The sequence below is a fragment of the Myotis nattereri genome, assembly GCF_964212035.1.
Source record: "Myotis nattereri genome assembly, chromosome: 21".
In the NCBI taxonomy this organism is placed as follows: domain Eukaryota; kingdom Metazoa; phylum Chordata; class Mammalia; order Chiroptera; family Vespertilionidae; genus Myotis; species Myotis nattereri.
The window spans coordinates 1,004,719-1,032,313 of NC_138097.1; the positions used below are offsets into that span (position 1 = coordinate 1,004,719).

The 27,595-nt window shown below is 57.1% G+C and overlaps 1 protein-coding gene across 2 annotated transcripts; it reads right to left on the minus strand.

Annotated features, from left to right (window-relative positions):
- Positions 1-1,946: 1,946 nt before the first annotated feature.
- LOC308535911 (5-formyltetrahydrofolate cyclo-ligase-like) lies at positions 1,947-27,470 on the minus strand. 2 transcript variants are annotated; one of them, XM_081114918.1, is made up of 3 exons: positions 25,680-25,893; positions 22,934-23,195; positions 1,947-3,089 (listed from the first exon to the last, which is right to left on the minus strand). In XM_081114918.1, exons 1-3 carry the CDS (start codon positions 25,719-25,721, stop codon positions 2,863-2,865), a joined length of 531 nt encoding a protein of 176 aa, XP_080971044.1. In that variant the 5' UTR covers positions 25,722-25,893; the 3' UTR covers positions 1,947-2,862. The 2 variants fall into 2 exon arrangements, with proteins under 2 accessions (XP_080971044.1, XP_080971045.1); XM_081114919.1 differs by lacking the exon at positions 25,680-25,893 and adding an exon at positions 26,172-27,470 and having other exon boundaries at positions 2,476-3,089.
- Between the last annotated feature and the right edge of the window lie 125 nt (positions 27,471-27,595).

Genomic DNA, 27,595 nt, shown 5'->3' on the forward strand with positions numbered 1-27,595 from the left:
TCCCCAGGCTTCCTAGCCGCAAACCTGCCCCAGGCCCGCGGAGGCTGTGGGCTCAGGCCAGGAGGGAACTCATGCAGCCAGGCCCAGCCTAAGCGGGCAGCCAGGACCCTGGAGAGCTCCCGGGGAATCAGGAAGAGCCATGGTACTCCCTCCCCAAGGAACATGGGAGTGCAGGGCAGTGGATAGAGCAGGGGCTGGGAAATCCTGGTTCAAACCCTGAGCCACCACTCACTTGGACGAGGCCCTTGGCCTGCTTCCCCCATAAAAGGGCACAGTGACGCTCACAGAGGTGGGAAATACGCACACGCTAATATACGCAGATAAACGCACTTCATTTCCCTGGCCTCCTGCATTCTGTGGGAGGGCTCTGGCCAGAACAGGACCCTGTCCCCTCCCATCTCCCCGCTGACGGGCAGGTTTGTGCCAGCTCTGCCTCCGCCAGACCCTGGTCTCCTGCCCCGGCTGGAAGGCCCTCTGGCACATCTGGCCAGCTGTGCTCCTGGCTGCGTGGGGGACAAGAACTGGCCGGCAAACCAGTCTGCCGTTTGGGGGATGCACCCTGCTGGGCCCTGGGAAATGTCTGAGGTTCCTGCCATTGCCACCCTGTCCTTTGGCGACGGGGGAGCCGGGCACCCTCTGCTGGGAGAGCCAGCCTCGGCCGGTGCATTTGGCTTCTCCCTCCGAGAAAGCTTCTGATGCCACAGCGACACGCACACGGGCCCATCCCTTCAGCAGGAAGTCGCTGGCTGTGTGCCCTGGGTGGGGACTGTGGGGGGGACGGGGGCAAACCACATGATTAGCAGAGAATTTGCCCCCGAGGAGCCTGCGGGCTGGTGGAGAGAGTGGCCTGTAAACACGCGATCACAGTGCGATGGGATGAACGGGTTTCCCGATGATCTCGGCGAGAAAAGTTGGGACCAGGACGTGAGCCTCCACCTGGGCCACCCCGCCTGCCTGCTGACCACCCCTCTGCAGGGCTCTGAGATCAACGCGTGCTGCTCTGATTGGTGTGACAGGTGGATCAGCACTTCACAGTTTACTTTCCTGTGAAATCAGGCTCGGACCACAGACGGGCAGCAGCGTGGACACACGTGGGGCCCAGCTCTCACGGGTGTTCTGTGTGGGTCTCATTGCTGGCCCCCCTCCGGGACGGCCCCCTAACCCGACACCCTCACGTGGCGCCTTGTTCCCGGGCTCCAGGCCCTTCCCGGCCTCTGCCTGTGCCCTGATCAAAGGTTCAGGGTCACCGCCTGCGTGGCCAGGTTCGTTCCCCGTTCCCAACACCCTCTGCACAGACCACGGCCCAGGAGGGGACACTGGGGAAGGTCCCCGTCCAGGGAGGCCCTGCAGCCCTCAGTCCCTGACCCTCAGCAGCTGCCTGCACGCGAGTGGCTGGGGGGGACGTGTGACACCCCCTTGGGTGGGAGGAGAACAGCTCCACGGAGCTAAAGCGGCTCAGACCCTTTACTGCTTAACCCAGTGGTTCTCAACCTTCTGGCCCTTTAAATACAGTTCCTCATGCTGTGACCCAACCATAACATTATTTTTGTTGCTACTTTATAACTGTCATGCTGCTACTGTTATGAATCGTCATGTAAATATCTGATAGGCAGGATGGTCTTAGGCGACCCCTGTGAAAGGGTCGTTCGACCGCCAAAGGGGTCGCGACCCACAGGTTGAGAACCGCTGGCTTAGCCAGTTCGGATCGATCGCCAGCCAGCGCTGTGAGCACGGCACCTGACTCACGGCTGAAGTCAGCCCTCCGATGTGTAAGCCGCGCGGTCATATGACCTCACAGCTCACAGAACCGCCTCCCTCCCGCCCCTCACTGCCCACACTGTGCTGGGAAAGTCCAACATGAGGTCAATGGACATTTTTAAAGTGCTTTTTTTAAAAAAAAATTTGGACCTAAAACATCAAATAGTAAGCTATCATCCAAAGAATACGGGTGAAAATATCCTGAATTTATTTAATGAACTCATCCAAAAAAAAAAAATCTGAAACAGCCACTGTAAGTCCAGTTAGCTACGCAAGTGTGAGCACAATATGCTTGAGGGTCGCTGTGCCTAAAGCCAACACAACAAATCACTCGTCACGGTGAGCGTGCACGTACCTGCCAGAGGCGGCGCCCGCGCAGGACCCTGGACAGCGTCCGCTCCGGGAGCTCGCCTTCCTCCCTGAGTCAGAGCACACTTCCTCACAATTATCTACTTACACGGAAAAGCAGAGAATTGGACTTGTCACCTTCTCACCGGGAAATTAAGCTCAAGACCCTATGATGAGGGCCTCCATTTTAATTCATGTTCTACTCTACCCAAGTCTATTCGTTTAATTTAATTAATTTTGGGATCAACCGGTTTCATTGAGGGCCTGCAGGGGAGGGTTGAATCGCTGGGAGGACAATGAGATCCGACGCCCTTGGCCCGGCCGGCTCTCCCGAGCTTCACAGCCACCGAAAACTCTATTAATTTTTTTAAAATATTTTTTATTGATTTCAGAGAGGAAGGGAGAGGGAGAGAGATAGAAACATCAGTGATGAGAGAGAATCATGGATCAGCTGCCTCCTGCATGCCCCACACTGGGGATCAAGCCCACAACCCAGGCAGGAGCCCTGACCCGGAATCGAACCTGGGACCCTTCAGTCTGCAGGCCGACGCTCTATCCACTAGGGCAAACCGGCCAGGGCCGCTCTATTAATTTTAAAGGTGATTTTGGGTTATGTATCTTATAATTATAATAAAACAATGCAGACCGTGTTCCCAGTGGTGTGCAATTTTGACGGACCCCGGACGGGACAGGCACATCTTCTGTGGGCCCCTCTCTCAGGCCCGCACCCCGAGCGTCGGGCTGCGGCAGCGGGACTCAGGGGGTGTCTTCGTAGAGGACTTCATCTACCTTCACGTCATGTGCGTCCACGGGGACCTGATCGCAAATCTGCTCCTTGAACGCCAAGGCCATGGTGTAGGGCTTCGCCTGCTGGTGCTGCTCACAGCGCCTCAGGAAGGTGTCGTAGTAGCCCCGGCCCCGGCCCAGCCGGTTGCCTTGCTTGTCGAACCCGAGCCCCGGCATGAAGATGAGGTCCAGGCCGCCTGTGGGAAGAGGAACACAGGATGGGGTGACGGTTTCTGAAGGACGGACCCCTCTGAAGCCTGCGTTTGTTTTAGGGACATCTGTTCGCTCTCTGATGTCTAAGGAAACGCGTGACCATTCTAGGACACTCACAGGCACAGGTCGGACAGAGGAGGCCCGTCCCCCGCCCCCCAGAGCTCCGTGTTCTGATCGCAGGCACAGGGTCATCGCAAAAACGTCAGACCCAGTCCAGCCACAACCCAGCTCAGTGACTCCAGGGACAGGGCCTACGGTCTTGTTTTTCCTTCCTTTCTTTTCTTTCCTTTTTTTTTAAAAAAATATATTTTACTGATTTTTTACAGAGAGGAAGGGAGAGGGACAGAGAGTTAGAAGTATCGATGAGAGAGTTAGAAGTATCGATGAGAGTTAGAAGTATCGATGAGAAGTTTCACAGGGGTCGCCTAAGACCATCCTGCATATCAGATATTTACATGACGATTCATAACAGTAGCAACATGACAGTTATGAAGTAGCAACAAAAATAATGTTATGGTTGGGTCACCACATGAGGAACTGTATTTAAAGGGCCAGAAGGTTGAGAACCACTGAGTTAGGGCCTTCCTTTCTTTGTTTAAGCATCCGGTGATCCTACACACCGGCCCGGCGGGGGAGCCGTATCCCCGTATGTGACGTCTGGAGGAGGGGAGGAGGTCATAGGGAGGCCGGGCCACGTGGTCAGCGTCCCTGGTCTACGTGAGGGCAGGCTTTGATCTCCTCGGGACGTTCCAACAGGACACGATCGAGGCCAGAGAACCGGCCCGTGGGCTGGAACCCCCCAGGGCCCACAGGAACCGGAAATGGCCACAGCATCCTCCGACCAGAGCAGACAGCTGGGCTCGGGGCGGGAGGCAGGGGCTCCCACCACTGTGAGAGGTGTGGGGCGTCCATGCAGAAGGATGGAGGTCACGAGGGGAGAACCACGGGGCTGGGAGGCCCAGGAAAAGGTCCTGCAGCTGCTGGCAGGGAGCGGATGGAGCTCAGGAGCCACGTCGCATGTCCAACCCGGTGTCCTCAGGCTCTGGGACACTCTGTCCCGTGGGCCCAGACTTCCTGCCCGTGGTGTTGGCCCCTGAAGGCTGCCCCGGGACTCCTGGGTGGCCTCCAGCGCAGGGTGGCCGGGCAGCTCCTGCAGCCTGCGGGCCAGGACACGCAGGGGGCAGCGAGAACTCTCTGGAACAGGGTGTTCTGAGTCAGCGGTGCTGACGGCCTGCAGGACGGCGAGGTGAGCTCAGCTTCTCTCTGGCTCCCAGCACACACCTGCCTCTCCCGCCGGCAGAGCCCAGCAGGGCACCGTCACGACCTTGCCATGCACACCTGTCTGTGCCAATCCCGGCCCCGTCGGCTCCTCTTTCCCTCTTGGGGTTGCCCGCGTCGTGTGCACTCAGACCCCGCCCCCTGCACGTGCTCCCGGCGGCAGAGCCCACGCCGGCCCACAGGGCAGCTCTGCCCCCGACGGTGTGGCAAGGTGGCTTGGGAAGTCCTGGGGAGGGAGGTGGTGAAGGTCAGTTAACCCAAAACACGGCCGGCTGTGGTCTGGAGAGGCCTCGGGGACTCTGACTTGACCTGGGCTCTTAAGGACGTGTCTACGTTGGGTCTGAGTGTATTTCAGAAACCACGGGAAGGTGGGGGAGCAGACCGGTGAGACAGGAATGGTAGGGCGGGAGGACCAGGCTGAGTGGCAGACATGATTTCATCAGAGACGGGCATGGAGATGTGGCAGCTAATGTCAACGAAATCCCTACAGCTCAAGAGCAAAAAACCAAATTAATCCCTAGCTGGTGTGGCTCAGTGGATAGAACGTCGGCCTGCGGACTGAAGGGTTCCATGTTCGATTCCAGCCAAGGGCACATGCCCGGGTTGCGGGCTTGATCCCCAGTGGGGGGTGTGCAGGAGGCAGCCAATCCATGATTCTCTCTCATCAGTGATGTTTCTCTTTCTCTCTCCCCGTCCCTTCCTCTCTGAAATCAATACTATATTTTAAAAAAACAAAACAAATTAACCCAATTTAAAAAATGGACAAAGGACTTAGACACTTCCCCCCAAAAGACCCCCCAAAAATGTCCGACAGATACATGGAAAAACACTCCACATCAGAAATCATCAGGAAAGCGTTCATCAACACCTCAACAAGATATCCCTTCACACCAGTTAGAATGTCCATTTAAACCGTCCCCCCCACCCGCCCCGAGATAGAATCGATGTGGGTGAGGATGGGGAGAGAGTGGGACCCTCGCACTGCTGCTGGGAGTAGAGAAAGGTAAACCCACTACAGGAGTCAGGACGAGGCTCCTCAGACATTAGGAACAGAGCCACCAATGACCCCACTTCTGGGTATGAATCCAAAAGAGGGAAATCGGGGTTTTGGGGAGATATTTGCGCACCAGGGTCACAGCCGCATTAGTCACAATAGCCAAGCGGTGGGAACAACCTAAAACTCCATCGACAGAATCAATGAGCAAACAAGATGCGATGCGCACAAAGGGACACGACTCGGCCACGGAAGAGGAGAAGCCGCTGCAGGGGCTACAGCACAGAAGAGCCCTGAGCACGGCGGGCGGAGGGACAGGCACGGCACGACCCCCCACCGAACCACAGGGAACAGCATGGCGGCGGCCGGGGGCCGGGAGGAGGGAACGGAAGCCCTGCCACCAGGTGTGGGTCTCAGGTGGGAGATGGAGGGCACGTGAGGGGTCGCTGTGCAGCGCGGCGCTCAGTTAGCACCCTGCGCTGCGCACTTAAAAGTGCGAGGAGGGCAGACCCAGGCATGTGCCCCTCACAGTACTTTTTCCAAAGGCAAAGGTGCCAAGAGGAAAGCCAGGGGAAGAGCCAGGGTTCCCACCGGAGTCAGGACGCCAGAGAGAAGGTGGGACTTGAGAGCATCCACCTGCCGGCAGCGGGAGGACGGACGAGGAGCCGTGAGGGGGAGGAAGTGACGTCCTCACATCCCATGGGTTGGCACGGACCTGGCCCCTCTGCTCTCGGCGCTCCCGCGCTGTCACTGCGGCCTCCTGGCGTCCACTTGGGCTGCCGCCGGTTCGTGTCTGTCGGCCCCACAGAGGGGCCATTTCCTGGGGGCCAGGGGCCCGGGCCGCCCCTCAGGCCGGACGGAAGCAGCATGCTGGTCCGAGAAGCCCGGGAGGCGAGTGTTCTCCTCCAAGTGGGTCAGGCCTCGCGTGACATCCCCGCGTTCATAACTCCACGGTCCACGGCCAAGGTTATGGGGCCAGAATGCGACGGAGGAAATGGCCTTGTACGGCCGCTGGCTCCAAGTGAGCCCCACACTGTGAGCCAAGGAGAATGGCTATGGGATCCCAGGCGACGGCAGGGGTCTTGGCACCCTATTTGGGGTGTTGCTGTGGGACCCCAACCCGCAGGACAGCTAGCTGCTCCCTCAACACGGTGTGGCCTGAGCCGGCTCTGCTCCTGCTACTTGGTGAACCTCCTGTGACACAGAGCGTGCGCCGTGCTGGCTCCGTCCACCTGCCGTCACCCTTGAAGTCCTCCCTGTGCCACCATCACCGCATGCATGTCCCCCCCCCCCCCCGGCACACTTCCACCTCTCACCCCACAGGCGATGGCCGCCGGGGCGTGAAACTCACGTGCAGGCCTAACCTGCTCCCCTTGCACACGCTGGTCCCACGCTGGGCATCCCCACTAACAGAGGTCGCCCCAAGACCCAAGGAGACACAGTGCAAAGTCAAAACTCAGCGGGGGTTAGGAGGAACCCCGGGCCACGCACACCTATAATAATGAAAGCGTAACATGCTAACTAGGCTGGACGGCCGAACAGCGGGACGACCGTCCGGATGACCCTCCGGACGAAGCCTCCCGGTGCCAGTCCTGCACCTGCTTCCCAGGCCCGGAGCCCAGCAGTCCCGCGGCATCAGGCCTGCAACCCCCCGTCCCGGCAGTGCTCGCCCCAAGGCCGCCCGTCCTGCTGTCACGCTGTGCCGGCCGCTCTCCCCGGCTCTGCTGGCTCCCACCGTGACTCTGCATGCACACTGCCAGCTCACCTTCCGGAAACTCAGCCCACAGGCTGCCGGCTCCAACACCGGCCTGTGCACTTGGTGCTGGCTCTGGAACGCCAGTGCCCTCTGGCGGCCGTCCAGGGTGGCGGGCAGGGCTTGAGGCCGTCCCTGAGGTGCCCCTACCCTTCCTGTGAGCCCCCTTCTCACCCACAGGAGGCAGCTGTTCACGGTGCCCACCCCACGGGCTGGTCACAAGCACTGACCCCAACGATGCCCGTGAGCTCTCCAGCCCGGGGCTCCGATGTGCCTTCTAGGCCAGCCGTGGGCAAACTACGGCCCGCGGGCCGGATCCGGCCTCTGAAATGAATAAAACTAAAAAAAAAAAAAAAAAAAGACCGTACCCTTTTATGTAATGATGTTTACTGTCAATTTATAGTAGTTCACACAAACACTCCATCCATGCTTTTGTTCCGGCCCTCCCGTCCAGTTTAAGAACCCATTGTGGCCCCCGAGTCAAAAAGTTTGCCCACCCCTGTTCTAGGCTCATTCCATTCATTACGAAGGCTTTTCTTTCTTAATTAAGAAATGCCAGCCCTGGCCGGTGTGGCCCAGTGGATAGAGCGTCAGCCTGTGGACTGAAGGGTCCTGGGTTCGATTCCAGTCAAGGGCACATGCCCGGGTTGTGGGCTCGATCCCCAGTGGGGGGCCTGCAGGAGGCAGCCGATCAATGATTCTCTCGCATCGTGGATGTTTGTCTCTCTCCCCCTCTCCCTTCCTCTCTGACATCAATACAAATATTTAAAAAAGAGGAAAGAAATGCCAGTTTCGGCTGGTGTAGCTGAGCATCAACAGAGTCACTGTCCCACCCCCACTCCCGCCTGCAAGGCCTTGCTCCTGCGATGCCGCTCCCCAGGCGCCAGGCCCCTCGAATCCTAACAGTGACAACAAAACAGTGACACCTCAGTTCACCGTCCCCCTGCGCCCCCTGCCGTGCAGGTCGGTGTGAGCGGCTCCCACTCGATGCCGCAAGAACGCCCACCCCCACGAGGGAGGAATCCCGTCCCTGCTCCTGGGAGCAGAGCTGTGGTCTCTCCCCAGACGCCGAGCTCAGCCCTGTTTACGTATGAGAGAGAGTGAGAGCGAAACAGGAAGCCTCTCGCCCGCATTTACTAGTATCTTAGCTTCCCGACTCCACCCACGGAGTCATCTGCTCATGCCGTGGCTGCAACACCTGACGCCGATCCCAAGCCCAGCGTCTGGGAGGAGAGCACAGACATGAACACCGGTCGGTGCCCACGTGTGCCAGGCACCACGCCACCCCCTGGGACGGAAGGTGATGGAATCCGCTGGGCAGCACGTCTACCTGGTGAGGCTGGAGCGAGGGGATGCGCATCCCCATTTCACAGGTGAGGAAACTGACGCTCAGGGCTCAGGGAGGTCAGATCGCTCGGGGGCATTCAGCTGGGGAGAGAGAAGCTTGCTGCCAGGTGGGTGATGACTGTCCCCTTCAGCTGCTCCTGTTGCTGAAGGGGACATGCGGGAGCAGGCAAAGGGACGGAGCAAACATGGCGGGCACGTTAGAGGCGGCGGAGAGGCGGGGCTGAGTGTCGGCGTCTGGTTGGGCCGTGGGGGCCGATCCCAGCACCAGCGCGTAGCAGCCTGGAAGCCTCGGTGGAAACCACCTCCAGCTACGACCTGCAGTGGCTCGGCTCACTGTGCCGTGGGGAGCCTGTGAGCTGTTAACACCAGACGCCAACGTCATCGACGGCTGCACGCACCTCCTATTCACGCGGCTGAGCAGACGGGCACGTCCCTCAAACGTGTTTCTAGAACACGGAGGAGCCGAAATCCTCAATGAAAACGCGGACCCGGGAATCCGTGGCAGCTCCGGGGGCAGAACCCTCAGAAACCCGCGCCACGTGCTCGAAGCCAACGGCCGCCCCAGAAGGACAGACTGGACACGGCCTCTGAGCCACCCCCTCCTCACGGCGACAGCACAGTGCGCACGAGGGAGACGCGAAACCCTTTCTGAGACGCGTCGTCAGATCGATCGCACCTCCCATTGTCTGTAAAAGTGGGGCTTTTAAAAAACACGTATTTCCCTGAAAACTCAGAGGCTCTTAGTGTGTGACTAGACGGCCTGAGTGGACAGCTCGTTCTTATTAAACCTCCCACTGTCAAGGCACCTTCGCTCTTCCTGGGACGTTGGCTCGCAGCAGTTTGGGCTTCTGGGAAATCTCCCCGCGGAATCAGACACAGCGCAGTAAAGACCACCCACTAAAGCCATGACGGGTGTGGCTCAGTGGATAGAGAATTGGCCTGAGGACTGAAGGGTCCCAGGTTCGATTCCGGTCAGGGCACAGGCCCGGGTTGCAGGCTCGATCCATGATTCTCTCTCATCATGGATGTTTCTAACTCTCTCTCTACCCCTCTCCCTTCCTCTCTGAAATCAATAAAAACATGTTAAAAAAAAAAAGATCACCCACTAAAGACCCGAGCTCCCATCAAACACAGGGACTGCACTTGCCCCCGGAGCGCTGGGGCAGCACTCAGTACCAGCAGCGCCCCCGGGTGTGACCCGGCATCTGCTCACCGGCGGGCAGGCGGGCAGGGGGCAGGACAGCTTCTGCAACCCCCTACTTAAAACCTCAGCGCTTCCGAGTCCAGGGCTTTTGTTCAACCCCGTGAACAGGGACTGTGTGTTTAAGTAAAGGAAGGAAACGACAGGAAGTTAGACTCTTCCAGGTAGAGGGGAAGCGAAGGCAGACATAGATAGAAGTGGGCAAAGCTCTCGCAAGTGTTGGAAAATGCCAGCTGTGAGTGTGCGCGGGGGTGTGAGTGATACCTGCTCTCTTTCTGTAGATCCTAAAGCTCTTCTTTTTGAGTAATTAAAAAAAAATCCCAACACTGGCACCCCAATAGAGTTAGTTCTCAGGCACATCTATTGGCCCAGACCACAGGCAGGTGGGTGTGGCTCTACTGCCACCTGCTGGCAGCTGGACACGGGCTGCAACAGGCACTCTGTGCAGCAGGTCATGGAAAGGAGCCATCACGCGTGGCCTTCCCTCCCCGTCACACATGGCCTCCCCTCCCCGTCACATGTGGCCTCCCCTCCCTGTCACATGTGGCCTTCCCCTCCCTGTCACATGTGGCCTCCCCTCCCTGTCACACATGGCCTCCCCTCCCCGTCACACGTGGCCTCCCCTCCCCGTCACACGTGGCCTCCCCTCCCCGTCACATGTGGCCTCCCCTCCCCGTCACATGTGGCCTTCCCCTCCCTGTCACACATGGCCTCCCCTCCCTGTCACACATGGCCTCCCCTCCCTGTCACACATGGCCTCCCCTCCCCGTCACACATGGCCTCCCCTCCCTGTCACACGTGGCCTCCCCTCCCCGTCACATGTGGCCTTCCCCTCCCCGTCACACATGGCCTCCCCTCCCCATCACATGTGGCCTTCCCCTCCCCGTCACATGTGGCCTCCCCTCCCCGTCACATGTGGCTTCCCCTCCCCGTCACATGTGGCCTCCCCTCCCCGTCACACGTGGCCTCCCCTCCCCGTCACACATGGCCTCCCCTCCCCGTCACATGTGGCCTTCCCCTCCCCGTCACACATGGCCTCCCCTCCCCGTCACATGTGGCCTTCCCCTCCCCGTCACATGTGGCCTCCCCTCCCCATCACATGTGGCCTCCCCTCCCCGTCACATGTGGCTTCCCCTCCCCGTCACATGTGGTCTTCTCCTCTCCGTCACACATGGCCTCCCCTCCCCGTCACATGTGGCTTCCCCTCCCCGTCACATGTGGCCTTCCCCTCCCCGCCTTCCCCTCCCCGTCACACATGGCCTCCCCTCCCCGTCACATGTGGCCTTCCCCTCCCCGTCACACGTGGCCTCCCCTCCCCGTCACATGTGGCCTTCCCCTCCCCGTCACACGTGGCCTCCCCTCCCCGTCACGTGTGGCCTCCCCTCCCCGTCATGCATGGTCTTTCTCTCCCCTGTCACACGTGGCCTCCCCTCCCTGTCACGCGTGGCTTTCCCCTCCCCATCACACATGGCCTCCCCTCCCCGTCACATGTGGCCTCCCCCGTGCAAAGGCTCCTCCTCCGAGAACCCGCTCACCAACTAAGGGAGATGGGATCGCTCCTCAGTCCCTTTCGGCCCCGAGAGCTGCCAGGCCCTGGGCTAATGCACTGGGCAGACACAACCTCATCTGCCCCCCCAAGGTGGAAGGAGGCAGATGCCATCATCCCTTTCCTGAGTGATGTCATCCACCCCAGGTCACACGGCGGCGTCAATGACAGAGCGGGACGTGGCCTGGGTGTCCTGGCCCTTCGCGTCCCGCCTGGGGAGGGAAAGCCTGCGAGGGACACGCTCCCCGCCTGCCTGGGTGTGTGTGGGGCTCAGATGGGACATGACCTTGTATCCGTCCGTCGGGGCCACACGAGGGCGGGCAGGCTCCCCAGGGAAGTGAGGACACTTTAATCCCGGCAGGGTTCACGGGGGGGCAGGGTAACTCCTGGGGAGCCTGGGTCACCCCCAGGCCTGAGGGTGCAAGTGTGGGGGGGGGAGGCCATGGTTACAGGCACCAGAGGGGCCGATGTGCTGGGGTGAGTCAGCAGGGAACTAACACTTCTCACCTCCTCCTGCCCCCCACCCCTCCCCCTCCCCCCTCCCCCCTCCAGCGGCTGAAGAACCCGAAACCGGGCGAGGACGCCTGCGCAGTCCACACGGTGCCCTGCGCGCGCCGGCCGGTGGGGAGGGGCCGTGGGTCCGGAGGGCCACGTGACGGGATCCGGGGAGAGACTGCCATTGGTTCTCGGTGGGACCTCTGGGTTTGGGGACTGGGTGCGTATTTTCTTCTTTATATTTCTCAGTATTACTTAAGTTCATTTTGTGTTTATAATCAGAACAACGCTATTTTCCTCTAGAAAGAGAAAGATTTTCAGGAATACTCAGAAAAAATTCGTCCCCCTTTGAAGATGTACTTCAAACACGTCAGCTATTTTCTTAAGTGTGTTTGCCATTATACTGGAAGGCTGGCTAGCGTGGTGCACAGAAAATAACTCCAACATGATTACATGAGTAAAAGTCAGGAGATAATGATCATCATCATCATCATCGTCACCATAAGCAACGATAGCAGCTGTCTCCTATATTAAAGATAGCAAGCCCTGGCTGGTGTGGCTCAGTGGATAGAGCACTGGCCTGAGGACTGGGGGGGTCCCGGGTTCGGTTCCAGTCAGGGGCACGTGCCCGGGTTGCGGGCTCAATCCCCAGTGGGAGGCATGCAGGAGGCAGCTGATCAATGATTCTCTCTCATCATTGATGTTTCTATCTCTCCCTCTCCCTTCCTCTGAAATAAATAAAAATATTTTAAAAAAATAAAATAAAAAAATGAAGATAGCAAGCTAGCCCTGGGAAGTATGGCTCAGTGGATAGGGCGTTGGCCTTCAGATCGAAGGGTCCCAGGTTCAATTCCAATAAAGGACACATGCCCGGGTTGTGGGCTCGATCCCCAGTGCAGGGCGTGCAGGAGGCAGTCGATCAATGATTCTCTCTCATCATTGATGTTTCTCTCTCCCTCTCCCTTCCTCTCTGAAATCAGTATGTAGCCTGGCCGGCATGGCTCTGTGGTTGAGTGTCAACCTGTGAACCAGGAGGTCACAGTTCGATTTCCGGTCAGGGCACGTGCTCAGGTTGTGGGCTCCATCCCCGTGTGGGGCGTGCAGGAGGCAGCCAATCCGTGATTCTCTCTCATGATTGGTGTTTACATCTCTTTCTCCCTCTCCCCCTCTCTCCCTCTGAAATCAATAAAAATATATATTTTTAAAAATATCTAACACACCAAGGACCAGGAGAAGTGAGGGTCCCAGCACTCGACCAGAGGGGTGTGGGTGACTGTGGCTGGGAGCCGAGCCTGGCCGCCGCCTGGCGTTGTGGGTATAGCGCTGGTGGAGCGCAGCCTCGCTCTGCCTCCTGTTGACACAGCAGCACTGAATCGCTGCCACAGACTGAACACAGCGCACAGAGCCCCAGATAGGAACTCTCGGGCCCTTTACAAAGAGTTCGCTGAGCCCAGCTTTCCAGCGTCTACAATAGGTTAAAAGAGAGAAAGAAACACTGTACTTCAGCTTATTCTATGCTGCAGAGACTGACCAAAAAGAATCTCACTGGGAGGCGGGGCGGAGTGGGGGGGCTCAGCTGTCTTTCTTTATCGCAGACACACAAAATGCTTCGCAGGAGAAGGACCAGGGCAGCAGCTTTACCCAGACGGCACTTTCCCAATGCAGCTCCTGTGTCGGTCAGAGCTGGGGACGCTCTCACCGCTCCTGACAATCAGTGGCGCTTACACAGAGAAGAATTAGACTTCACTTCGATTTCTCACTGCCTTTGGGCCGCCTCTGGCTTCCCTTCATCCGTCTCTAACAGGGGTGGACGGGATGCTTCACGTGCTCAGACCTCTTTAGAATCAAAGCTGAGTAATTCAGAGAATTTTATGATACAACTAGAGGCCTGGTGCATGAAATTCGTGCACTGGGGGGGGGGGGTCCTCTCAGCCCGGCCTGCATCCTCTCGCAGTTCAGGAGCCCTTGGGGGGATGTCTGACTGATGGCTTAGGCCCGCTCTTCATGGGGAGCAGCAGTCGGACATCCTTAACGCTGCCACGGAGGTAGAAGAGGCTCCTGCCACTGCCGCTGCGCTCAGCAGCCATGAAGCCAGCTTCTGGCTGAGTGGTGCACCCCCTATGGGAGTGCACTGACCTTCAGGGGGCAGCTCCTGCATTGAGCGTCTGCCCCTGGTGGTCAGTGTGCGTCATAGTGACTGGTCATTCTGCTGTTTGGTCAATTTGCATATTAGCCTTTTATTATATAGGATTTTATGTTTATCTGTATGATACACTCAATATTTAAGCCAGTCTCCCAAAAGGCAAATACTGTATGATTCCACGTATATGAAGGCTCTAAAATAGTCAAATTCATAGAAACAGAGAGTAGAAGGGGGTTCCCAGAGGCTGGGGGGAGGGGCACAGAGGTTCAGTTTTTCCAGCTAGAACGTCCTGGGACCCTGGACTCAGCAGGCTCAGGAGGTTAGAGCGTCACCCTGAACCCTGAAGGGCGGTGGGCTCGACACCTGGTCAGGGCATGTCCAGGAAGCAAGTCATCGATGTTTCTCTCCCTCTCCCTCTCCCTCCACTCTCTCTGGAGTCGATGAAAATCATATCCTCAGGTGAGGATGAAAAAACACAGAAAGTAAGAACGAGGTCGGGGTCAATGCAGCGGAGTCGGGCTGGCAGCACGAGCGTCAGAAAGAAGAGAAAGGCCTGGGGGCGCCCGAGAGCAGTGAGGGGGTCGCTTCTGGGGCTCATCCTCTTTCTCACCTTTTAGAGGACAAGCCCTCAGAGTCATTACGGCACTTGATCACACAGGCCTGGCTCCTAAGCCCCGACAGCGGCTTCCGCCGTTTGTTTCACCGAGGCTTGTTAAGCGAGCACCTGACAGCCTGCAGACTTGCTGGTTCAGTACATTTACCTACAATAAAACCGCACGGCACGGCACCTTGTATTTCTCCCGCTCGCCCTCTTCTCCGGCCCTCGGAGGGCTCCTCGCTCGGCTCGGATGAGCCTGTGCATCTAGAACAAACTCAGTTGCTGCCAGCCCGACAGAGCGACCTGTTACTCTGGAATAACAGCACCTGGTTCCACATAACGGCCTTTACGGACGCGCTCCAAGTGCGTTTCTCACTCCAACTGCCCTTTTTATCTGCTTCCGTAGGTCTGGGGGGGGGGGCGCAAGCCTGCTCTTGAAACCCTACATGTTCCCTAAAACCTGACAGAGCACCCGATGGGAAAAAAGGAGGCAGAAAAAAAAATCCTAAAGATCTGCAGCTCCATCAAAACGCAATGGAATCAAGAAGAGCCATTGCTAACAAGTCACTGTCCGCGGAGCCAGAGGACACGGGTGGGATGAACGACCGATGTCTCTGGGGCCTAACCACCTGGGCAGATGCAGGAACAGGTTGTATGTATACAGACAAGTCGCTGCGATAGGGCGTGAGGCAAGTGACGAAGGGCTAGGGTCACCGAAGGAGGAACGCACGAGGCCAGAAGGGCGAAGAAATATGAATTAATTAGGTCATCCGGATACCAGATGGGCTGAGCCCCAAAACGGCGCCAGCCCCTGAAGACGGGGAGTCAGAGGTTTTAAAGGACTCGAGGCAGCTTTTCCTGGGCAGAGAATTCTCTGTGCAGGTCCGGGTCCTGGGAAAGCCGGAGGGAGAGAGAATGGCCTTAGCCAGTGGCAGGTCATGTAAGCGAGCGGCATGTCCACTGTGAAGCGGCCTGAAGGTCAGCTCCCAGGGGAGGGGTATCGATTCAATTATTGATCAGACCTCACGGTAAGAAGTTCAATGTTGCATCCCACTGAGAAGGGGACAAGTCTGGGGAAACCTCCCTAAGGGAGATGGCCTACGGTACCAGCAATGAATCAATGGGGGGATGCTGAAGGGCCCGGATAGGGAGGCAGGAGGAAGGAGTGAAAACAGCCGGCACAGGCACAGACGCGGGGAAGCACGGCTGTCTCTGGAAGGACCTACGAATGCGGACACGCTCAGCCCGTGTTGAGAAGGGCCTCCAATGCCACAGGAAGGAGCCCACTTATTCTGCAGGGAGAGCCCGTGAGCCCCTGGATCAGCCACGGGGGGCAGGGGGGGAGTGGTGGTGAGGAAAGACCCGTGACTCCAGAGAGCCCCGCCCCCCGGGAAAAGCAGGACCCCACTGGTATGTGGAGAAATCAGAACACCAGTGGACCGTATCTCCGAGATCCCAGGAAAAGGTGAAGAGATCCTCTCGCCATTTTTAAAGTTCCCAGTTCAGCAGGATCGTGCCTTATAAAGCTGGTTACAAAACCGCCGGCTCTTCCCGCACAGCCAGCACTGCGCGAGGAGGATTCCTGGGGGCCCTCGGCAGCCAGGTGTCCGGGCCACAAACAGGTCCCTGGACTCTGGACACCAAGTTACATCCCCCCTTAAGCAACTAGAAAACTGGTCCGTGGAGGGGCACAGAGAGATGGAGGGAGGGATGGAGGGACAGAGAGCGAGAGAGAGGGAGGGGAAGAGGGGGGGGAGGTAGAAGAGGATCAAGGGGGATAAATAATGGTGGAAGGAGACTCAACTTGGGGTGGTGAACACACAGAAACATCTATAATAATAAAAGCGTAATATGCTGATTAGACCGGACATCCTTCCGGACAAAGCCGTGGCGGCGGGGCCGAGCCCCTTGCACGAATTCGTGCATCGGGCCTCTAGCATACAGATAATGGACACCTGACACCTATATAACTTTATTAACCAATGTCACCCCAATAAATCCCATAAACAAAGAGGGGGAACGGGAGGGGAGGGAAAGCACAGCCCTGTACACCATGACGGTGATTACTTACACGCAGGTTTTGCCGCTCTGGCTTGGGGTGCAAGGGTCAGAACACTGAACCAAAAGCAAGTTCCTTTTTCTCATTTCAAGCTTCTCTGAGAATTAAAAATTCTGCCACTTCCCTGAATTGAACATATACAGAAACATACATACCCCTCGGAGACATCCTGATTCTCAGTGAAAGGTAATGAAATAAAAAGCGAATTGGAAAAGGAGTTTGAAGAGCTGAAGAGCTGTGTGTGGGCACCTCCCAGTCACCTGGGTCAGGCCTCTGAATGGCACTTCAGTGATCGACGGCACACTCGGCGAATCGCGCCTGGTGATGAGAGCGTGGGCGGGCGAACCCGTCTTGGCGAGAATAACAGGCCAGAACCCCTAAGGAAGCATCTTTTCATCTTAATGGGCTGGGAGTTCACGAAAAGCAAACTGCCGCTGTGAGACGAGAATAGAGGCTAAATGAGCTGCTGCACAGGATAAAACAGACAATTCTGGAGCGGCTCCCAGGCAGCCGAGGAGGAGGCCCTTGTCATTCGAACGCAAGGCCCCGGTGCCCATGGAAGCCTCGGCCTTCCTCTGCGTGTTCACTTGCGTATAAAATAGCTGGGATGGGGGGGTGGGGGGAGACTGGAGGTTACGACCAGCGTCTGTGAGAGACGCCTGACTCAGTGTGAGGGCTTCCCTGGGAAAGCGAACCAGCCTTCCATGAACACCATCGCCAAGGCAGCCGGTCTGGGGTGAAGGATGCTGCCGGGAAAGGGAGGAGGCGCGGGGTAGAGCAAGCTGACTGAGGGACAGGACAGAAAAGCGGTGGTGCCTCGCCGGCCCTGGCGCGGGAACCAGAGTCCCGGCTGCGGCCTCATGTCCTGGGAGAAGCCCTTGACCGCCCTGGACTGCAGGGAGCCCACCTGAAACCAGGAGACGAAGTGAGGACCGAGCAGAGTTGGCTGCGCCTCCCACGGCCTAACTCTGGAGGCAGGTTCTCTCCCCTCAGGGAGAGGCCACCCCAGACCCCTCTGGGGGGGCAGATGGCTACGCCAGTCCGCAGCCAGCAGAGGTGAGAGCAGGGTCCACAGCCAGCGGAGGTGAGAGCGGAGGTAACGACCCTGACCCGGCCATCGCTAAAGCTCGCCCTTCTGGGGATGTTTAAGTCTCTGGGCCAATCACATCCCATTTTGCTACACCCAGATGGAATCAGATTACCCAAGCAGCCCTGATTTGGAGGATAAATTCAAGAAAGAGGCAGGCAGGCCCTCTACTTCATCTACCAATCTGATACTTTGCTGTATACATAACACAAAAATAATCCCCTAGCCCCAACTGGTGTGGCTCAGTGGATAGAGCGTCAGCCTGTGGACTGAAAGGTCCTGGGTTCGATTTCAGTCAAGGGCATGTGCCTGAGTTGTGCGCTTGACACCCAGTAGGGGGCGTGCAGGAGGCAGTCGATCATGGTTCTTTCTCATCATTGATGTTTCTATCTCTCTCCCTCGACCTTCCTCTCTGCAATCAACAAAAATATATCTATACTAATAAAAGGACAATGAGCAAATGTGCCTACAGACAAAGCCACGGTGGTGGGGACCGAGGCAGAAGCGGTTAGGGGCAACCAGGCCGGCAAGGGAGGGTGGTTAGGGGCGATCAGGCCGGCAGGCAGGTGAGCAGTTAGGAGCCAGCAGTCTTGGATTGTGAGAGGGATGTCCCGGATTGGAGAAGGTGCAGGCTGGGCTGAGGGACTGCCTCCCCCGCCCCCCGTGCACAAATTTCGTGCATTGGGCCTCTAGTATATATCTACACTAATAAAAGAGAAAAATGGTAATTGGCGTACGGCGATACCGTTTTCATTGGCTAATCAGGGCTATATGCAAATTAACTGCCAACTAAGATTGGCAGTTAACTGCCAACAAGATGGCGGTTAATTTGCATATGCAGGCACAATGCAGGGAGGCGAAAGGGAAAGCAGGAAGAAGCCCCCTGCCACTGACAGTGATCTGAAACCCAGGGGGGAGCTAAGAGCTGGGGGGCAGGGCAAAGGCGGCCCTGGGGCCATGATCGGAGAATCAGGCGCCTTTGCCGCCCTGGCCAGTGATAGCAGGAAGTAGGGGTGGAGCCAGCAATGGGAGCTGGGCACGGTCGAAGCTAGCAGTCCCAGGAGCTAGGGGTCCCTTGCCTGGGCCTAAAGCGGAGCCCACGATCGCGGGGCCGCTGCAGCTGCGGGTCCCTGCTGCCCCGGCCGGACGCCCAGGCCAGAGGCGTTAGGCCTGGGCAGGGGCGGAGCCTGCAACCGCGGGGAGCTGGGGGGGCGGGGCTGGGGATTGGGGGGATATGATGGTCTCCTTGCCCAGGCCTGAAGCCTGGGTCAAAGGCGTCAGGCTTGGGCGAGGGGGTGGAGCAAGCAATCAGAGGGAGATGGGGGTCCCCTGCCCAGGCATGATTCCTGGGCCAGAGGCCTCAGGCTTGGGCAGGGGTCAGAGCCAGTGATCGGGAAGATGGGGGTCCCCTGTCCAAGCCTGACACCTCTGGCGGAGGCGTCAGGCCTGGGCAAGGGGCCGATCAGGCTATCGGAGGGTAATGGGGGTCTACGCCTCTGGCTGAGGCATCAGACCTGGGCAAGGGGCACAGCCAGCAATCGGAGGGGGGCTGGGGGCAGAACCAGTGATGTGGGGAAATGAGGGTCCCCTGCCCAGGTCTGACACCTCTGTCAGAGGCGTCAGGCCTGGGCAAGGGGCCGATCCTGCGATTGGAGGGTGATAGGGGTCAACGCCTGAGGGCTCCCAGTATGTGAGAGGGGGCAGGCTGGGCTGAGGGACACTACACACACACACACACACACACACACTGCACGAATTTCGTGCACCGGGCCCCTAGTATAAAATAAATAAATAAAAATAGTGCCCTAGTTGGGTAGCTCAGTTGGTTAAAGCATTGTCCTCATATCCCAAGGTTGTGGGCTCTGTCCCTGGCCAGGGCACAGACAAGCATCAACCAATGAATGTATGAATAAGTGGGACAACAAATTCTCTCCAATCAAGTTTTTTTTAAAATTGTAACACAAAAACACCGCGGGTGAAACGTGCGCTTAAGAACTGATCGCACGGAGGACACCAAAGCTCGCTCTTTTTTCTAGGCCACGCTAATGCGAGCAGACCAGGAAGATAAATGGGCTACATAAGCTACACTGGTGACCATCGGCTCTAATCAGCTTGTCCCCAGCACACAAAGCCAGATTTATGCTTTAGCACCAGATCCGCCACGGTGCGAGCTGCTGACGCAAGGAAAAATCCCCGGGCAGAGTGGAATCCTGGGAGATAAGGGAGCGCAGAGGCCGCCCACTGCAATGCTCCTGTAACAGCGAGAGGGCCAGCTGCCAGGCTGCAATCAACAGAAACGACAGGGAGAGCCCACTGTCCCTCTGCTTATCTGCAAAGAGAGGCAGGGGTGAGAAAGTGGCCTGTCGCGGGCGGTTAATGCTGTGGCGGAGGAGCAACCAGGTGTTTCTATTCAGGCTCGAGCACTGGGCTTCTCCCTTATATTCTGTCTATTTTCACTTGACACTTGCATCTGACAGATGTTGAAGGTGGGGATGCTTATTCTATTTACATATTCTTCTGTCTCCCCAGCAACAGCTGGGCCCTTGGAAGGCCTGGACGTTCTCTTTCCTGAACTAACACAGTGTCTGTGCAAAGCAGATGCTCAGAAATGTTTGCTGGAAATTATCAGAATGTTACACACTCGATAGGCAATGAGCTGACTGCATAATGAATAATTCCCCTTTCCTTGCTTAAAATTAATAACAGTTACCATTGTAACACAAACCAGACGACGTGCTAAAAGCCACAGGTGAATGCCTGAGCTCATCTGTTCAGACCGGGTTCATCTCATCCGGAAGTGTGACTAAACTGAGAGGGAAGATCCTGTTTCCTCCTTCCTCTTCCCACTGCTGTCCTTCACCAGAAACAGGACACATACAGGGAGGGGGAGGGGGACACGTTGTAGCTCGACCTCAGGAATGCATTCTAGAAGGGGGAGCACTGACAGGCAGAGGCAATGAGCTGCCCCTGGAGGACTCTGGGTAGACTTTCTGTTAGTAGGGACGGTTAGAGGTGATGCAGGGGCCGGGGAGGACCTGTTAATATATAACCCACCAGGACTGGGGAAGTACCCCGGGCTCCACCTGCAGGCCTGCAAGTTGGGGGAAAGGGTGCAGTTGGCATGAGCAGCATGAGCACCTACAACTGCATCTTTCCTTATTTATAAGGAAACTAGAAGCCCGGTGCACGAATTCGTGCACGGGTAGGGTCCCTCTGGGTGGCCTGCAGGGATCGGGCCGAAACCCGCAGTCCAATGCCGCCTGCAGCTCCTACCTGCTGCTCCCGCTCACCCCGGCCCCACTGTGCCTGCTGCGGGCTCGCGCCCAATCAGTTCCTATCAGGAGAGGCTTACGCTGCTGCAGCAGTGCTCACCAGCCATGAGCCCTGCGTCTGGCGCCCTACCAAGGGGAGTGGCCTGTGGGATCAGGCTGAAACCGGCTCTCCAATACCCCCCGAGGGGTCCTGGATTGCAAGAGGGCACAGGCCAGGCTGAGGGACCCCACTAGTGTGTGATTGGGACAGCAGGAGGGCTCCGGGGCATGTCCAACCCATCTCACTCAGTCCCAATCGGTTGGACCCCAGCAGCAAGCTAACCTACCGGTCGGAGCGTCTGCCCCCTGGTGGTCAGTGCACATCAGAGCTACTAGTCGACTGGTCAACTGTCTGCCCCCTGGTGGTCAGTGCACGTCATAGCCAGCAGTTGAGCAGCCTTAGCATATCATTAACATATTACGCTTTGATTGGCTGTTTGGTTGCTCGGCCATTTGGTCTATTTGCATATTACCCTTTTATTATATAAGAGGCCTACCTCATTCTCTTCAAATGCCTACAACCTTGCTTCTTGGAAACAAGAAGAGCTGTGTTATGGTGGCGTGCACCTGGTCTACGGATGCAGGACAGAGTGCACCTTTGGTGCCTAAACATCTGGCAAGGTACAAGACTGGGTGACAGAAGTTCTAGTAGCAAAGAAGGTGGCCCCCCACTCCTGTGAGCCTGGGACCCCGTTCCCTGCCACCCTGACAGATGACGGATTTTGTAGGTTATGGTGTCACACTGGGAGGGGTTTAAAGCTGTGCTGGGGGTTCTTTACAAGCACTTAAATCTTAGCCCCAATATCCGCTTCTGAGGCAGGTTTGAGGCGCTGCATCACACAACAGTCCTCTCAGCTGCGCTTGCTCTCAGCTCTGCGGCTGCTCAGTAATTAAATCGCCCAAGCAGCTGCTGGCCAGGAACAGCATGTGTAAAGGGCCAGCAGCAGTGAAGGCAAAGGGAGTGGGAAAACGGGAGACGTTCAGAGTGGCTGGAAGTGGGGGAGCAGAGAGATGTCAAAGTAGAAAAATAAGCAGGACCCAACCAGGAAAAGCTTGGTGAAGGCATGTTTACTTCCGCCGAAGGCCAGCAGGAAGTCACTGAAAGGCTTCCACAGGGGAGTACGGGGTCAGGTGTGTGCGTCAGAAATCTTGTCTCCATTATGGTGCAGATAATGGATGGAGAGGAAGGAGGTTTCAGTTCTGCATGAATGAGAATGTGATTATCACTATACAGACCAGAACTGAAACCACGGGAAATAATAAAACTATTCAGGGGAGCCCTAGCAGGTTGGGCTCAGTGGACAGAGCATTGGCCCCTGGACTGAGGGCCCCGGGTTCGATTCCGGTCAAGGACATGTACCTCAATCCCAGCTCCCTCCCCAACCCTGGTCGGGCTCGTGTGGGAGACAAACAATTGATGTGTCTCTCTCACATTGATGTTTCTCTCTCTTTCTCTTCCCCTCCCTTCTACTCTCTCTAAAAATCAATGGGAAAAAAATACCCTTGGGTGAGGATTAGCAACAACAAAAAATTATTCGAGGCAAATGTGTAACTCAACCTGTAAGGTTAGGGCAAGAGTTTTTTTTTTAAATATATTTTATTGATTTTTTACGGAGAGGAAGGGAGAGGGATAGAGAGTCAGAAACATCAATCAGCTGCCTCCTGCACACTCCCTACTGGGGAGGTGCCCGCAACCCAGGTACATGCCCTTGACTGGAATTGAACCTGGGACCCTTCAGTCGGCAGACCGATGCTCTATCCACTGGGCCACACCGGCCAGGACAGGGCAAGAGTCTTAATACCTTACTAGCTTATTATTATAGCTGACTCTCATGGCTTACAGAGGGCACCCCAAGTCAGGCAATGTGAGTGTCGTGGGATACAAGTAGAACACAAATTTGTCCTGACAGGGAAAGCGACCCCCAAAGACCCAAACATCACCCGCGGCTCAGAGGTCTAAGAACTCATCACAGTCTCCCAGCACCGAGCATGTCAACCCTGGTACCACGTGCTCACCTGTCGACAAGGCCTCCTCCCGAGCCTCGTCCTCACCGGGCTGATGAATATTCCAGGATGTTTTGGGAAGCGAAGCAATCTCCTCGGGCGATGCCAACCTCACCATGTCCATGTGGTTGCTCTGGAACCGGTACCGGGGGACAAAGCAGGTCTTGCCGCGGCGGAAGATGTCCTTGATGATCTCGTCGGTCTCGATTTCATCTTGCATGCTCAGGAAGATGGAGATTCGCTGGGACTTCTGATACTGACTGTGGGCGATCACCTGCATGGGAAACGCAGGCCATGGTATTTGCCAAGATTACACTTTTAAAAATCAGTGACTCCCCTGAACAGTTTCAACATTTTCTCCCATGTTCTTCAACTTCTTTCTTTTTTTAAAATATGTTTTGTTGATTTTTGACAGAGAGGAAGGGAGAGGGATAGCGAGCCAGAAACATCGATGAGAGAGAAACATCGATCAGCTGCCTCCTGCACACCCCCCACTGGGGATGTGCCCGCAACCCAGGTACATGCCCTTGACCGGAATCGAACCTGGGACCCTTCAGTCCGCAGGCCGGTGCTCTATCCACTGAGCCACACCGGTTAGGGCTTCTTCAACTTCTTTATCCAAAAATAAAAAAACAAAAGCAGAGTGCTACATTGGGGTCCTGAACCCTAAATTTTGCTCTTAACCCAACACTTACTTGTCTCATCTCTTTACACCTCTCCGGCTCGCCTACTTTTGTAGGTATGAAAACTCATTATAAAGTCACTGTGGGGCCTGGCCGGTGTGGCTCAGTGGTTGAGCATCGACCTATGAACCAGGAGGTCACAGCTGATTCGGGGTCAAGTGCACATGCCTGGGTTGCCAGCTTGGTTCCCTGTGGGGACCCCTGAAGGAGGCATCCAATCAGTGATTCTCTCTCATCACTGATGTTTTTATCTCTCTCCCCCTCTTCCTTCCTCTCTGAAATCAATAAAAGTATTGATTGAAAAAATAATAAAAGTAAGTCACCGTGGGACCCTGCTGTTTACTGAGAGAACTCCAGGCTGGGTCTCCGCCGACCCGTTCTTCTCGCACACTTGCCCTCGAGTCTTTGCATCATTTTAACCCCAAACCTTGGCTCCCACAACTTCCTCAGCCTGTGCCTTGTTGGGTTGCGCTCCTAAATTCTCCCCATTTATTTTTTTAAAATACATTTTTATTGACTTCAGGGAGGAAGGGAGAAGGAAAGGGAGAGAGAGAAACATCCATGATGAGAGAGAACCACTGATTGGCTGCCTCTTGCATGCCCCCTGCTGGGGACATTAGCCTTTTATATATATAGATGGTCTGTCGCTAGGGAGCGGAAGCCGGGCGTTGCTACGTGACGTCATTACCCGGACGGACACGTAGCATATTAGCCTTTTATATATATAGATGGTCTGTCACTAGGGAGCGGAAGCCGGGCGTTGCTACGTGACGTCATTACCCGGACGGACACGTAGCATATTAGCCTTTTATATATATAGGTGGTCTGTCGCTAGGGAGCGGAAGCCGGGCGTTGCTACGTGACGTCATTACCCGGCGCCCACAGCCACCGTTTCCAGGCTGACCATGGGGTCTTGGTGGCATTAGCTGCGATTGGCTGGGCCGTCGCTCCGGGGCGGTGGCGGGGCCTGCGTCCCACTCGAGGGAGGCCGCGTGTTGCTTTGTGGGCGCCAGGTCCGCGCTGTCGTTTCTCTGTACGTGGCCAGTGCGCGTCGCGGCAGCTCCTGCGTGGAGCGTCTGCCCCCTGGTGGTCAGTTTGCGTCATAGCGACCGGCTGGTCGGTCGGACACTTAGCATTTTAGCCTTTTATATCTATAGGTCGTGGCAGCTGTGGTTGAAGAAATACATTTTTTTTTAAATTACTAATATCTGCTCTGGGCGGTGTGGCTCGGTGGATAGATCATCGGCCTGAGGACGGAAGGGTCCCGGGTTCGATTCCCGGTCAGGGCACAGGCCGGGGTTGCGGGTTCGATCCTCAGTGGGGGGCATGCAGGAGGCGGCCGATCCATGGTTCTCTCGCATCATCATTGATGTTTCTCTCTCTCCCCCTCTCCCTTCCTCTCTGAAATCAATCAAAATATATTCTTTAAAAAGTTACTAATATTTACGTGTTGGCGGGAGGTGGATTTTTCCCTGGTGTCCCCCCAACTCCAGCCCTGACGCCCTCAGAACGCGCCTTCCAGGCCGACCAACCAACCCCCCGTCCTGTCAACACCCCGAAACAGGGGTGTCCCCCCAAAACATATCCGCACGTCTAACGGCGGGCGGCGCCGTGGATGTTTCTTTCTTTTCACACGTAAACCCCTTGGAATTAATGAGTATTCAACTGTGTATGTGTCCGTTTTGGGGGGACACCCTGTCAGTCTGTCAGGAGGCCGAGGTGAGAGGGACCAAGGGCGCGTGTGGAACCCCCAGACGGGGCATCCGCTCACCCCCGCCTGGCTCCCCACTGCGCTCCCCACCACCGTGGGCGGCGGGAGAATCCATGTTTTCTCTCATTAACTTGGAAAAGCAAGTCCTGTCACCCACACTAGGCCCTGAGCAAGCGAGGCTCAGTGGGCGCGGCCTTCACTCGGGGAGCCGCCGGCATCCCGCCTGCACCCCGACTCTCCCGCCCTATCTCTGAGAGGAGGAGCCTCCTCGCCTCCTCAGGGTTCCCGACCTCCAATGGCCAGCCACGGACCAAAGGCACCTCAGCGAGGGCCGCCCCGCGCCCCCCAGGGGTGTCTGTCGCACCTGCTCCCGCCTCAGCACCAGCGTTGGCCCCACGGAGGCCATCTCGTCGCCGCACCGGCCTCCGCGGGAACAGGGCGTCGCCGCTCCGCCCTCTCACCGCCATCCTCACAACCGCCTTCCCTCGGGGCCTCGCGCCTTCCAGCGCCCAGACACACTCTGAACGACGTGAGCGTGCCGGAGGGGACGTACGCACGCACGCACGCACGCACGTCGTGGGTGGGACGTAGGCACACAGGCGCTGGCGGAAGTGCGGCGGAGGGGCGGGAGGAACGTGCGCGCGCCGGGGTCGGGGACGTGCGCGCGTGCGCGTTGGAGGGGGTGACGGCGCGCTGGGGGACGCACGCGCACGGGGACCAGAGGGGAGGGAGGATGCGCGCGCCGCCGGAGGTCTGCGCCTGCGCAGATCCGCAAACCCGAGCAGCGCGGCCAGGAGGACGTCCACCCGGCCCCGTCCACCTGGCCCGCCACCGTGGCGGCCCGGCGATCGCGCACCTTCTGGGCCAGGAGGCGGGACTGGCGCAGCCGCTCCTCGGCGCTGAGGGCCCGCAGGCGCTGCTTCAGCTCGGCCCGCAGGCTCCGCTTGGCGCCGCTCACCGCCGCCGCCGCCATGTGGGGAGCACAGGCTGTCCTCTCGCCCGGTTGGCGCTGCTGGTCCGCGGGCCGGGAGGGTCTGGCGGTTTCCGGATCGCGAGCGCCCCGCCTCAGCCCCGCCCCGCGGAGCTGGAGGAGGCTCCCGGTGTCCCTCCCTGCGGGCGTTTACCTGGAGGGGGGCTGTGGGGCGGGGCGGGGGGAGACGGCACCCCGGGGACATCGGTGTGGAGGCGGATCACCCCGCTCGGGGCCACGCGCGGTAACCCCAGGGCAGGGGGCGGGTTCCACGGGCCAGGACATTGAACTCCAAGTAATTGCAAGTTTAGAGAAAACGGGCTACGTTTTATGTTAATAAATAAACCAACTTGACTGAAGCTTGTGTGCAAAGCAAGCAATCAGGAAAAGCTGGGCCCGGCCAGGCCTGGCTCAGGGGTTGAGCGTTGACCTATGAACCCGGAGGTCAGGGTTCATTCCAGGTCGGGGCACCTGCCCCGGTTGCGGGCCCGATCCCCAGTAGGGGGCGTGCAGGAGGCAGCGGATTCATGATGGTCTCTTATCATGGATGTTTCTCTCCCTCTCCCTTCCCCTTTGAAATCAATAACATTTTTTTATAAAGAAAAGAACAGCCAAAAACACACAGAAAAGTGAAGATCGTAGGGCAGGGGTGGGCAACCCCTGGCACGCGTGCCAAACATGGCACGCCAGTAACTTCTGCTGGCACGGGAAACCCTCTCTGATCATCTCCCATTTACAATTTTCTTCTTAATATCGACTCTTTTATTTTTCGGATAAATTCAGTGCAGGTGCATCTTAAATACATAAATAAGTTTACATAACAAGTTCTCTTAAAGACTGTAGACAAGGATGGACGAGAGAGGGGAAGAGCCATTTCTATGCCTCTGCCTTCACTCTCCCCGCCTTCCTAGATCCGACCGGTGTTTTGGTTTCATCCACATACGCTTGCGAGTCTCTGTTCTCAGTGGTGAACTTTGTTAAGTCTCGTAAGAGGAGGAGCCTGACGGACGACAGTGGTAGCGCGTGCCTATCTCTGAAGGCCATGAAATAGAAACCTGATGTAAAATCTCTGTCATCGGCGATGCAGCCGCCAAAATCCCACTGATACTATCACACGGAGCCATAAAGATTTCCGTCGGACTGTCCGTGTGCATGTAGACGTTAAAAAATAAATGTATTTTTCATCATCATGGACTGTGTTTTTGTCGCTCAAATGAATTTTATTATTTCTTCAAGGTTCTTCACATACGTACACCTTAAGAGACAGCAAGTCGGCGTCACATGTTCTCAAAAAATTAGGGTCGGCACGC

Bases quoted from the DNA above. Each gene is read 5' to 3' on its own strand.
- LOC308535911 (XM_081114919.1), bottom strand. From the start codon at position 26,288: ATGGCGGCGGCGGCGGTGAGCGGCGCCAAGCGGAGCCTGCGGGCCGAG. The intron at 23,196-26,171 runs GTGCGCGATCGC...TTTCCCATGCAG, and splicing joins CCCGCCTCCTGGCCCAGAAG to GTGATCGCCCACAGTCAGTA. The intron at 3,090-22,933 runs GTGAGCACGTGG...CTCTTCCCACAG, and splicing joins GGAGGAGGCCTTGTCGACAG to GCGGCCTGGACCTCATCTTC.